Below are 14,645 nucleotides of genomic sequence, written 5' to 3'. Positions count from 1 at the left end.
TTCTGATTGGTCGAGAGGCGTACCCGATCCCTATAAAAGGGGAAACCTCCGGCCACAGAACAAGTTGGATCACTACTACTACTAATAAAGAGCTGTTAAGTCACTACGTGTCCGGAGTCTGTTCTCTCGTTGCCCGAATCTAACAGTAATCTTCCACTGTTGCATGCTTTGGAGTTTTGAAAGCCAAGGTGACTCAAGATTTTACGGTCAGCCAAAGAAATCTGTCTGTCAATCAATTTATATAACATTACAGAGAATTTGTAGACATTGTTTGTGGCTGAGGCCAAAACTCTTCTTGAAATATGATTTTGGAGGCTGTCAGACTTCTACCACTTCAAAAAAATGTATCAACACAGCCCTGCCAGTTCCTACTGGAAATACCTTTTTTTAAAAAAAAATTGCATTACACCTTTTCTTTTTCGCCTGCCATTTTACCTGCACATGGATTAGAGAACAAATAAAAGTATATGATATCATCAATAGAGTAAAAAAGTTGAAATGGAAATGGGTTGGTCACATAGCAAATATAACTGAAGGAAGGTGGACCAAGGCAATCATAGAATGGATCCCACTTGATAAAAAGCATCCATGAAAAAGACCTAAAACAAGATGGATCGACTACATCAGCAAGCATTGAGGGCCCAATTGGCAAAAGAAATATCTGGACCTTATTGGTTGAAAACATGTGGAAGGGACCTTCATCCTGCAGTGGATAGACAATGGTTAAGATGATGATGATGATGGTGATGGTGATGATGATGATGACGACCTTCCCTTTTTATGGAAATCAAGGTAGTATACTTCAGAGATCTCAGAACAACAACTCTGAAGCTCAGCCTGAGAGAGAATGACTGGTTGATAGTCATTCTGAAAACTTTTTGATTCAGTAGAGACCTGTATCTAGCTGTGCTTGTCCAAATATAGCACATCAGCCATAACAATATACCTGGTAAAATACCAGTGGAATTGTAGTTCATACCTACACTACTAAAAGATATTTGTGAAAGTTGATCATCCATGGTAAAGAGACTATGCTTCCTTTTGAATTATCTTCAAATTTATGACATTTAGCAGGATAACTGAAAAAAGAGGTCACCAAACCATTCTAGAACTGTGCAAAATGTAAATATAGATATTTTAAACTCTATGTTCAGCCAATATAAATAAACAGTTTGCTCTTTTACAGTTTATTTTAGATTATAAAAGTGATCAGTCACTTGATTCGTGAAACATTAATCTGAAAAGAACTCTTGACACACTTCCTATAGTTCTTCTTTTCAGCCTGAGATAGGCCAATCACAGTCAATGTTGTTTTCCCGGCAACATGTATTTAAGGAATTCTTTGGCACTGGCCTTTCTTCATTCTAGTTATCCGTAGATGAGCTGCCCAGGAAGGAATCAGTGGTGAGTATATAGATATTAGAGATGCTGTTAAAACAAAAGCAGACAGAATAGCACCATTTCCCCAAAATATATTAGGGGAGAAATAGAAATTGTAATGAAAATAAATAAGAAAACAAAAAAGAAAATATGTGAATGATAGACTCTTCAAGAGTTATCTGAATTTTATTTTAGAATACATAACAGGCACTGCCACGCAGTGAAAAGTTTCTTGGATTGAACCAGTTCAGGAGTAATGCTTGGGTAACAATAACTATATATATGGTTATTCAGCTGTTACATGCAAACCACATTGCAAAACAACTTCCATCACAACAATGAGTAGCATGTCAGAGATGAAATGGAAGCCTTTCATTGTTTAGAATATTAACTTTCCAGAATAGAGAGTTAGAGTGCTGGAATAAAGTATTTGGCATTGTGCTAAATAGAACTCTTGACGGCTGCCAAGAAAATTCTTCCAGATGACATTAAACTGTAATTTGAAGCCAGTGTAGATATACTGTTTGACTTATGTCAGCAGGCAAAAAAGTCCAGTGAAATGCTTCCTCTGGGGATTATAAAGGATAACATCTCAACATCCAAAATAAGAATGAATTCAGGATCATCCTTGTGGCTGATGGACCTGTGTTGGGATAAACCAGCACCTTTTTCTCCCAACATCAGCGCCAACTGTCTAATGATGCCTACAGGATTTATCATTCATAACAACGGTTAAATGTTCTCCCAGTAAGAGCAAGCCAGCTCTTTACAGCTGAAAATCAATACCTCTTTTCTCCTTTTAGTGAAGCCTGTTAAGTAGTGATTCCATTCATGTCATATTAAGATGCAAAATAATTTCCATCCTCCATTTATTTAACGCCTATATTTAACTTAACTGACATAAAATTTTTAGTGGATGAAGACATTTTTGTCAGTAATAATGTGAGACCATATAATTTAAGGGTTACTCTCTAGCAAAACTAATGTTAATATGTTTGATTTGATAAAGTTCTAATTATTTTGTTTATTTTCTTTGCAGATTCTAATCAAAACTGCAATTTCAGCAGCGATGGGGATCTTCTCATATGGGCCTTTTGTTATGCTCTGTTTACTGATTGCAGGATCTGCTACGAGTAACAAACATAAATTATTATCTTATTGTGATATTATTAAATGTACTTGTTAATGTGATACATTACAAATTAATTCTTATATGTATAAAATAGTTACACTATTTTTTAAATAAAGGGAGACTGACTGTTGAGATTTCAATTTCTGCTCATAAGTAGCCCTAAGGTAGTTCCATTGTAACTTTGAATGGTTGCTAAGTGACCAGGCATATGTGGAGGACTACCTTAAGGCAATACAGAGAATAGATGGGTTATTGTTCTAATTTAGTATAAAATAACTTCATATGTATTTTATCTTTCCTTCAGAATATTCAACTGGAACAAAACTGAAGTACACATTTTGCAAACATTACAAGGAGATTGGACGCCTAAAAGACAACATGAAGCCTACGACATTCTGGCGTGTGGACTGTCATCATCAAAGTTAATAGTTTCTATATGATTATTCCCGTAGGTCCTCTTGAAAAGATACAGTAGCTGTTTCACATTACTTAAAAAAGGAAATGTGAATTAAAGATTATGCTTATAATTTAAATAAAAATGCAACACATTTATAGTGAAGAAAACTATAGTGTGTTTTTCCTCAAGTAATAATAAATTAATAATAATAAATTTGGATTTATTAGCCGCTCCCTTTCCAAGTAGGACTCGGGGCGGCGTACAATGGAGCATATAACATAAAAAATATATAACAACACCAAACGTACATACATACACAACACACATACATACACGGAGGAGGAAGCAAATTACATCAATAGACAGTTAAAAATCTGCTTTAAAATACCCCAATTGTAAAAACCCAATAAAATTAATATTTAAGAACAATTTAAAAAACAGTTTGGAGGAATGGGAAAATTACAATTGCGATTGAGCCAGGCCGGATAGTTGAAAGAGGTGGGTCTTCAGCTGTACACGGAAGGAGCAGAGATCGGAAGTAATCCTGATGTCAAGGGGGAGGTCATTCCACAGGGCTGGGCCCATCACAGAGAAGGCTCTGCTCCTGGGTGTCGCCCCCCGGCACTGTTTGGCGGACGGCACCCGGAGAAGTCCCTCTCTGTGTGAGCGAATTGGTCGTAGGGATGTGTGGGGCAGGATGCGATCCTGCATATAACTAGGCCCTGTGCCATGGAGCGCTTTAAAGATCATAATCAAAACCTTGAAACGCACTCGGTAGACCACAGGCAGCCAGTGCAGCTCGCGCAGGAGAGGTGTTACAGGGGAGTATCTAGTCCTCCCCATAATCACCCGCGCGGCCGCGTTCTGGACCAACTGTAGTCTCCGAGTGCATCTCAAGGGAAGCCCCATGTAGAGAGCATTGCAGTAATCCAGGCGAGACGTCACTAGCGCATGGGTGACTGTGCGTAGGGCATCCCGGTCCAATAAGGGGCGCAATTGGCGCATCAGGCGGACCTGATGGAACGCCCCCCTTGCCACGGCTGTTACATGGTTATCCATGGACAGCCGGGTATCCAGGAGGACGCCCAAATTGCGCACCTGTTCCATGGGGGCTAGTTGGACGCCCCCGATGGCCAGAGATGGAAGCACCTGGTTGAACCGGGAGGCCGGAAGCCACAGCCACTCCGTCTTGGAAGGGTTGAGTTTTAGTCGGTTGCCATCCATCCAGACCCGTACGGCCTCCAAACACCGGGACATCATTTCGACGGCCTCATTGGGGTGGTTCGGAGTGGAAATGTATAGCTGAGTATCATCAGCATACAGATGGTATCCCACTCCAAAACCACGGATGATCTCGCCCAGCGGTTTCATATATGTGTTGAACAGGAGAGGCGAGAGCACCGATCCCTGTGGCACTCCACATGTGAGTGACCTCCGGGTCGAACTCTGCTCCCCTGTCAACACACGTTGCGTCCGACCAGAGAGGTAGGAGCCAAACCACCGTAAAACGGTGCCTCTGACTCCCAGCCCCTCTAGCCGGTGCAACAGGATACCATGATCGATGGTATCGAACGCCGCCGAGAGATCTAATAGGACCAGGATAGAGGAACAACCCCTATCTCTGGCCCTCCAGAGATCATCGACCAATGCGACCAAGGCCGTCTCCGTGCTGTGCCCGGGTCGGAAGCCGGACTGGCGCGGGTCTAGATAATCATTTTCCTCCAGGTGACGTGGGAACTGCTGTGCTACCACACTCTCTACAACCTTCGCTAAAAAAGGAAGGTTGGAGACTGGACGATAATTGACTAGGTCCGTTGGGTCCAGGGAAGGCTTCTTGAGCAGGGGCCTCACCACCGCCTCTTTCAAGGCGGCCGGTAGAGACCCCTCACCCAACGAGGCGTTCACCAGGCCCAGGAGCCAGTCGCGCGTAACCTCCCAGGATGCCAGTACAAGCCAGGAGGGACACGGGTCCAATAAACATGTGGTGGGTCGCAGACGTCCACGCAACCTGTCCAAATCCTCGATGGCAACCGAGTCAAACTCCTCCCAAAGCGGTCCCTCAAGACTCGCAACGGGCGTCTCTACTGAACCACTGAAAGGGGTCCATCCCATCCGGATTTGAGCGACTTTGTCATTGATTAGATGTTAACAGTCTATTGTAAAGAAGGAAATGTCAACTCCTAAGAAAGATAAAACACATCCACTAGCTATGTGTTCTTTTAATTATATCGAGAATATTAATATGTTGAAAGTTCTTTGAAAAGGGAATGATTTTCTGGGAGCACAAAATCTTCCTGGCTCAAATATTTTAAAAGCCTTGAATTATGTGTCAATTCCAAGACAGTTAATTAAACCCAGATGAGATTAGCAAACCTGCAATACAGAGGATAGTGGATAGTGGGATTGTAATGACAATCTTTATTTTTTCCCCCAGAGTATTTTTCTCTTGGAGACATAGCTGTACAAGGTAAACGTAAACCTCATAATAGTGCTGTAATAGTGAAGGATGAGACCGATGGCCTTCTTGGACGTCCTAAAGGTTTGAGGTATTTAAATGTAGAAGACATATAACATATTGAACATTTACTAATCCTAAAAATACAATAACATGCCTTCCTGAAAAGGATAGGACAAAAAGCTTTGGCAAAGAAGCTATAGGTCTGTGATGACGAACCTATGGCACACTTGCCAGAGGTGGCATGCAGCGCCCTCTCTGATGGCATGCGAGCCGTCATCCCAATTCAACTTTGCTACGCATGCGCATGCACCTCCCACCAGACCTCGGCCGCATGTGTGTGTGTGGCTCATGCAGGGGGGGTTGCACGTGCATGCATGGTGGAGTATAGCGCATGTATGGGAGGGTGGTGCCTGTAGGGGGTGCACATGCATATGCGTGGGGGCAATGCATGTGGGGGGGGTCACGTGCAAATGCACAGGGTGTGGGGCGTGTGCGGGGTGGATCACGCACACATGCACAGTGAGGTGAGGTGCATGCGTGAGGTGGGGCGCACATTGCATTTTGGGCACTCGGACTGAAAAAGGTTAGCAATTACTGCTATAGGTGTTCCCTGAAAATCTTCTCTCAGGATTCAGAGACATGAAGAATATGGATATTGGATCTGGTGCTCAAGGAAGTCTCCCAGTCTTCTTTTTCCAGGCTAAACATGGCTAGTTTAAGATTTCATTTGGAAGCCTCCTACTGCCCAAACTGAAAACCTCATAGGGCTAATTGGAAATATTATTCTACTCTACTCTACTCTACTCTACTCTACTCTACTCTACTCTACTCTACTCTACTCTACTCTACTCTACTCTATTCTTTATATTAAAGAATTATATTATTTCTTTTGTCAATGCAGATAACTGCATTTCTAAAGTAACGGCATGGCCCAGAAGCAATATACCTACACATAAATATGACTTGTACCAGTGATACATTGCACTTTTCACTTCTTGTATGTATATGTTGGATTTGCATCCTATTCATTACAGTTAACAATTCTAAAAAAAATGATAGAGGGTGCAACCTTGACTTTTCATTTCTAATAATGGCTTTCGTATCTTGAATTTTCAGAGAAATCTGGAGAGGTTCAGGCAATAACGATTTTACAGTTTTTGAGTTGGATTGTGAACATGGGTTCAAAGCCTTAGGAAATGTAGTTGTTAAAAACTCCAGCCAGTTTCCTCATCTGTCTAGCTACAGGTAAGCCTGGTTGCCAAATTTCCTTTTCTTTAGTGGTTGTTTTTTTAATTAAATGTGGATGTTATCCATTCGGTTGTGTCTGACTCTTGGTGATTCTATGGGCTATGTCTCTCCACATCTTCTTCCTGTCTTGCTCTTTTAAGGTCCAACTTTCACAACTATAGATAGCTAAGGGGAACCCAATAAAGTGGTCTAACCTATATTTGGTTTTAATGATACCATTAAAATAATATAACAAGACTTCAATAAAAGATTGGAGAATATAATAAAGTTACTTCAGAAATTAAAACTCAAAGACCAAATCATAATGATAACAAACAGTATGGAAAATGTGTGAGTCGACTCTAGTCTCCAAACTAGATTAGAAAAAGAATGTATAGATATAAAATAATAATAATATAAAATACTGGGGTAAAAATAAAAAAAAATAAATGGCTACCATTTTGAAAAAAGAAGTTGAAAATTTATTATTGTTGTTTTTATTATTCTTACATCTATTTTTTCCTCCAAGGAATTCAAAGTGGCTGCACAATTCCCTATTTTACCCATACTTATTTTGCCTACTCCTGTAAAATAGATTGTGATGAGAGATGATTCATGAAAGTGAAATTCACATATGTTGCTAATCTATTATTTATTTCACTGTAGTTTATAAAGTAAACCACAACTGGTTGGGTGTGCATTATACAATATGCTGAGTCAAGCTACTATAGTTCCTAATACAAACGATAGTAGTTTGATTCATACACACATTTTGCTCCTAAGGCCAGGGACACTTGCAGGGAGAGGTTAACTCTACAGTCTCACTTCACAAATCTACCACATCTGTAGGCAGATCTTATTTCCTATAGATATGTCTAATGAAGTCAAAGAACATCCTTGCTGCAGCGGTCATTACCAGGTATCATCTTTAGGAAGGAATGGACAGGCTCCTAAGTTAGTGCTATCATAAATCATTTGATATGCTTTCTGTTTCAAAACATGAGTATCTCAGCCAGGGCTGGATTTTCCTATAGGCTAACTAGGCTTCAGCCTAGGGCCTCAAGATCAAGAGGGGCCTTTTATTTTTATTTATTATCCGTGCCACATTTTTATAAAGGTTAGTACCAATTACAACATGTTTCATTTAATATATTGATATATATCACAGTAATGATGTATTTTATTATCTCTCATGTAATTTACAAACTTAAAAATGGGAGGTGAAAGAGCCCCATAAGTGGAATAGCCTAGGGCCTCTTTTCATCTAAATCCGGCCCTGATCTCAGCTTTGTTCAAGGTTCTAGCTCTGTTGGTAGTAGAAAGATTCCTAGTGAAAATGTAGCTATTCTACATCAATCAATCAGTTCCAGAAATTGGTCCCACAATAAGAGATTTGTGGAATGAAAAACAGTAGCACTCTGCACATTCTTGAATGTAGGCTGGGTCAATCCTAGGGTCAACTTGGATGGAAATCATTTCAGAATAAGTTTGAGATAGCAGGCTTCTCCACTTTCATATCTGCAGTACAGCCTTGTCTGTCAGGTAGTATCAAGCTTACCTTATATATCCAAATGCTTATTGGTGCAGCAAAGATACAAAAATATAATCCATGTCTGGCTGCTAAAAGCCTGAAATTAGGCACAAAGTTGCTTCAGATATTTTGAAATATTCTTCTCTTGTATAGTTTCTGTATACCCAGAAGCCACATATTTCCACTCATCTGTAGGCTAAATGTTATGATTTTAACTTATGCCCTTATATTTTAGTGTTGGTGGCCATCATCCAAAATTCGGAACCATTATCTGTTTCTTAACTTATTAAGATAGAACAATAATTTAGCTTAAACTAATAGAAACTATTAGTTCTGAATTCTTATTTAAGAAGCACAACAGTTAAGATATATTACAATTATGAATAAAATGAACTTAAAAGTGCATTGTAAACTGATCAATTTCTAGATGCGTCAATGAAACTATATTAGTAAGAGGAAAAGGCCGTATAATCTGGGAAGATATTGGTCATGTAAATCGTACAAACATTGGAGTTTGGGAAGTTGTAAGAGATCGTTCTGTAGCACCAGGTAAATCTACTTAAATTAAGAATTGGAAGATTATGGAGAAGTGGATCCTTTATTTTGATAGACAAAGATGTTATATACATTAGCTGCTTAAATCCTGTTTGACTGATGTCAGGTAACTTTGTTTTAGACCCTAAAAAGTCACTGAACTGGGAAGGCTAATGTTTCTATAGTATTTAAAATATTTTTCTGCTTTATTTTGTGTGTAAAGAGAACTATCTATCCTTTTTTGATTTAGTTAGTTTATCTATAATCTCTTCTCTCTCATTATGTATATAAGCATATAGCATTTCGGAACGTCAATAATGAGCGCCATGTAAATTTAACAAATAAATAAACTATGAACTATTTTAATCTATACATAAACAGATATGTTTATAACTACCCATAAAACACACACACACACACACACACACAATCTCTCTCACACACACACAGTCTCTCTCTCTCTCTCTCTCTCTCTCTCTCTCTCTCTCTCACACACACACACACACACACACACACACACACACACACAAGGAAGATATTGATAGTACACAAAGTGAATATCTTTGGCTACTTTGGAACTTGTACCACATATACAGTAGTCATTGAAGAGCCATAAAAGAGCTAGTAAATTATGACAAAGAAACAGAGTTTACTTTTGTAAAATATTTTCAATAATGGAAACAGAAATTTAAAAAGTGACAAAATGCTTTTATGGAGAAGCACTCATCTTTCACTTAAGTTTAGAAAATCAGTCTAGAATGTTCAGATGTCAGTCTATGCTCAAATATGAGAGCTTGGTGGTAATTACTGTGCCTGTTTTTATTAGCTAAGCTTTTTTGTTCCAAAATTTTAAGCAATACTTCATATTATTACAAGAGAAATATGCAGATTTTAAAATGAATTGCTATCCTCTGCTATTAGTGAAACGTATTAAGTCTTTTTTAGATAAATTATAAATGTAATTCTTGTATTACTGTACTAAAAATGTAATTAACTCATTACTGTGTGTTTAGGTAGCATACCTGTGTGGACTTTTGTATTTGAGAACAAGCACAATATTCAGGCTAAAGCTGTCTACGCTTTGAATCAGAATAAAGTGATGAATGAAAAATATCCATCTATCCATTTGATGAAAAAGATTGACAGTGGTAAGTTTGCAAAGGAGAATATTGCGTTCTGCAACAACATTTGAAGTGTGTGTTGATTCTTTCAGCCATGATCCTAAATAAAATATGTTACCCAGAAGAATTTAGCCTAAGCATATTTTATTTCTGCTCAAAGCACTTTCTGCCAGCTAACCCTAAGAAGAGAGAAATGCTAGCATTGATGAGGTTACCAAGTTTTGGTAATGAAACATCTGCAAGAAAACAAACAAGCTCAGAGAGTACCAAGGATCCTTCATTTCAACCTTGAGTTGCAAATATTATTCTTTAAAGATTAAAAAAAAACCAACCAAGTGATATGATGTCCAGGACCAAGCGAGATATTCATAACTGACATTACTCTTAAATGGGCAGCAGATTAGGCTATTTGGTTTTATCAATGGGAAAAATGGATAAGAATTAATATAATTAACAGAATTATGACAATATTACAAGACAAGAAGTTCTAGAAATTGTACAGTATTATAATGGAGTCTTACTAAATCCTGTGAATATTTAATTTGTGTATAAGATACTAAATATTGGAATAATAGCATTAGTTAATGCCATTAGAAAATATTTTTATACTACTCTACCACTATCAAAAGATAATTTGATAATTTATACAGCTAGTAAATAGATAAGATTTGGACCTGCCACCTAAAATCTATATAAAGCAAAATTAAGAATGAAAGAGAAACTGAATCTGTAATTGCTACCATCAAATGCAGTATTTAATAATAAAAAAGTACAAGATAAAACTATCATTTTATTCTAGGTGTTTTCGAGAAATATGGATTTTAACTCCCAAAATTTTCACAAATGGCCATGCTGTCTGACAATTCTGGGAGTTTGCCCATACTTTTTTAGAGGGCAGATTAGTTCGAGAATCCTGAGTGATAATGGTACCAATTATTGGAATAAAATAATATTTGGATTTTAATCTGGGTACTAGCGCTCTTTATTTTCAAAAGAGGGCACTGCCTATTTATTATAATAATATTTATTAAGGAATTCAACATTTGAAATATTAAGGAAGATTTTAAACAAAATTTATACAATAGCAAAATGAAAACACATTTTGAATCAAGATAATTTGATTAAATATTTGGGAAGAAAGATCTCTGGATGAAATTTGGAGGTAGACACGAGAAAGAGTTACCTTATAGACAACCTAAAATAGAATGTATAGTCAAATGCTATTAAACCAGCAAAAGTTAGAATCTGTACCATTCAAAATGCTGTGGAAAGGATGTGAGTTCATTTCTGGAAGTAGACTTATGGAGAATTAAATGCCCTTCCCAAGGCATGCACTCCGTGTCTTGGGAGTGAGCCAGGAGTTCCTTTCCTCTCTGCCAGATAATTGAAACTCTGAAAGTAGAATTACATTTAAAAGTTGGGGCTAATCTGATAGTGCTGGAAGTCTAATCCAGTCCGGCTCACATCCTCTTTGTATGTGTTTTGAGTTCTTGTTAATTTTTTCTATAAAACATTTTAGCAAAACGTATCAAGATATCCATATCAAAAGCTACGGCATATATCTTTCCTCATTAAACAAACTTCCTATCTATTTCTAATTTAATGGCAAAGCTTTATCCTGGAAGTCTCAGCATTACTCTGATTTAAATCAAGCAGTACAGACTCGTTATTTAATAGTCACAGTTCTAAAAAACATTAATTCAAGATTATTAGATTTTTATCCCTAGTCATGCAGAACTCATCTAGCATAAATGATTTCCATTAGTATTTTCTTTTAATAATACCAGTTCATAATGGATTTTCTGGGTTGGAATCTATAGAAAAGGGAAGCAAGAAGTCAAGAAGGTGGGTGTGACTGTGCAAAACCCACTCTTATCTGCATATGGCGCACACTAAAATGGGGGTGGGGGATGGGAGTGGTTACATGGTTGCAGGGACAGTCCTGACTTTTGTTCAGTGCAAGGTAGATACTTCTGATTGTAATAATGCTATTGAATTGTTACAAGAATCTAAAGATCTGACTTCAAATATTTCTTTCAGTATGTGCTGACTTGGAATCTACGGAACCAACAGGAAGCCCTTTTATCACACTTATTCCTGCATCCACTGTGAATCCTAGACTCCACGTCTCTGATCCGAGTAGATTTTGTAATGACAAACCTGATGGTAACTATGCTTATCCAGCAAATCCACGCAAATATTATAGATGCTCTAATGAGCAGACGGTAATCTTGAACTGTCCAGTCTATAATAATCAGGGATTGGCCAAGTAATTTAATTGTGGATGAGTTTTGTAAAGACAGACCTAATGGCAATTACACTTACCCACCAGATCCACACAAGTACTATGCTTGCTGCGATGGGAACACTGAGCTCAAGGATTGTCCACCAGACCAGATTTTTATCAACTTTGAACACCAATGTAGTTGGCCACGCAGATTTTTGTAAAAAGGAATTTATGGTGGCAAACGTTGCTAGTTAATTAATTAACCTAAAAATTACATTTGCTTAATGAATCCAGAATTTGTTCAAAAACCCTTTATAACGTGATCACTGGCAACTGCATACAGCCAAGAGATATTCCTTTTAATATCTGGAATATAGTAACAACTAATTATCCTTATTTAGATATGTGCTATATAAATGCTACGGATGTGTTAGAAAAGGCATACATTTTGCATTAATAGATTAAGTGATAAAATTGCACTAAATCATTATTAAAATACAGAAAAGCAGACTGATTTGTGGATTTTGTACCACTATCACTACTATTACTACTATAGCACATGTGTTTGCCAAGCAGCTTTATGAACATTCATTAGAAATATACTGAAACATCCAATAAACATTATGGATTTCCCAAAGGAGAATATATTTAAGTAGGGTCCAAGTTTTGTAAAACCAGCAAAAATATTTGAAAGGGATAAAGATTTTAGGCAGACCAATATATTTAACTATTTATTCACATAAATGCTACACATACATTGGAGCAGAAGTGGGCAATTAACTTTCCAAAGGGCCACATGAAAAACTGGGACTGTTGTGGAGGGCTGTTGCCACTACCACTGCCCCCCACCCACACTCTGTTCCTCTCCTGTTGCCACTACTGCCCCACCCCACTGACACCTCTGACACTGCAGGCTGGACAGGGACAACAGAAGGGCCAGATGTGGCATGGGAATTGTAAAATGCCCAGGTATGCATTTGAGAGACACACTTTACAGTAACAAGAGTTGGAAGGGACCTTGGAGGTCATCTAGTCCAACACTCTGCTCTCGCAGGAGACCTATATTATTTATAATAAATGTCTGTCCAGTCTCTTTTTAAAAGCCTCCAGCAATGTAACATGTATAGAGTTGCAATATTTTGAAATACTTCAGTAACGTTGCAAGGCTTTCTATACTTGTTGCTAGTACTGATGAATCTTCAAAGTAAGTGGAAAAGCATAATTATCTGTCATGTCTGTTGATCACTTCATCTTTTTTAAATGCAGCAGTGACATTTATTTTTTTAAATCTTGATACTATACCATGATACTGTACTTAGTTTTGAAGTAAGGGAAAGCAATCACTGTTTGGCTTTATACCAGATATGATGATTAGACTCTCTTTTCTCTTCATATTCCAAAGCAGCCTCATGAAAGTTATTTAGGTAAATTTACTGTAGAAAATTAGGAAGCCATATGCACAAGAAATTCACTAACAAGACCTTGAATTTTAATTCTCTCTTCCCATCTTTTCAATTCAACAAGACTAATTTCTTGCTCCTGAAAATTCCTGCTTCTTCCCCTTGTTTATAAAGCAGCTGTCTTTGACATGAGAGTATGTACTTTTCCAACTTTAGAATTAATTGTAAAATTTATCCTTACAATTGTAATGTTTAAAATAAAAGTGGCAATTGCAACAGTTTCCAAAGTTTGTGTGTCTGTATGTTCACCAAATTTTCAACTATCACACAAATAAAAAGCCCTATTAACAGAATAACAGAGTTAGAAGGGACCTTGGGGGTCTTCTAGTCCAACCCCTGTAGGAAACCCTATACCATTTCAGACAAATGGTTGTCCAATCTCTTCTTAAAAACCTCCGTGCTGCAGCACCCACAATTTCTGAGGGCAAGTATTATATCATACCCCATACGATCTTATTAAATCTAACATTTCTAGGCAGAAACAGAGAACCATTTTCTTCCTGTCATCCCTAATTACTGGAAAGGTTGAAATATTTTCACATCATTTCACACCATTCCTTCATTTACAGCAGTGGTCCCTAACCATTCTGGCTTTGCCAATCAGTGCAGATGGGGAAAGGGTTCTATGTGACCAGCGAGCAACTGGCAAGCGCAGCTCCATTTTCTTTTCTGGTGTTTCGGGCAGTGGTGGGATTCAAACATTTTTTTTTACTATCGGTTCTGTGGGCATGGCTTTCTGGGCGTGGCAGGGAAAAGATATTGCAAAATCCCCATTCCCTCCCCACCCCACTAACCTGCTTTCTAGCTCCATTCTCCTGTTCAGGGCAACAAAAGAATATTAGCTGGGAGGCAGCGGAAGGGGGGGGGGGGCTATTTGCCGGTTCTCCAAACTATTCAAAATTTCCACTACTGCTTCTCCAATGCCTGTCAGAACTGGCTAAATACCACCTCTGGTTTCGGGTCATGTGCAGAGAGCTTTTCCCCAAAGCCGGGTGGGTGATTTCATTGTCATGTGTAGAGTGCTTTCCTGATGTTTCTGGTCATGTGCAGAGAGCTTCTCATCCAAAGCCGGGTGGGTGATTTCATGGTGTTTCTGAATATGTGCAGAGTGTGATTGGATGGAGAATCGCAGCAATGTTCCCCCAAAGCAGACACCGATGTTGCGAAAAGAGAGTGTT

The 14,645-nt window shown here is 38.2% G+C and overlaps 1 protein-coding gene across 1 annotated transcript; it reads left to right on the top strand.

The window, feature by feature from the left end:
- Positions 1-1,281: 1,281 nt before the first annotated feature.
- On the top strand, positions 1,282-13,611 carry LOC309388565 (uncharacterized protein). The gene is made up of 8 exons (XM_081945974.1): positions 1,282-1,404; positions 2,420-2,513; positions 2,817-2,933; positions 5,344-5,455; positions 6,484-6,612; positions 8,553-8,674; positions 9,673-9,807; positions 11,821-13,611. Exons 2-8 carry the CDS (start codon positions 2,450-2,452, stop codon positions 12,051-12,053), a joined length of 912 nt encoding a protein of 303 aa, XP_081802100.1. The 5' UTR covers positions 1,282-1,404; positions 2,420-2,449; the 3' UTR covers positions 12,054-13,611.
- The last annotated feature ends 1,034 nt before the right edge of the window (positions 13,612-14,645 follow it).

The sequence above is a fragment of the Natrix helvetica genome (genome assembly GCF_964273705.1).
Source record: "Natrix helvetica genome assembly, chromosome: 3".
NCBI classification, from domain to species: domain Eukaryota; kingdom Metazoa; phylum Chordata; class Lepidosauria; order Squamata; family Natricidae; genus Natrix; species Natrix helvetica.
The sequence above is the reverse complement of the archived record's forward strand: the minus strand, read 5'-3'. Positions and strand labels throughout refer to the sequence as shown.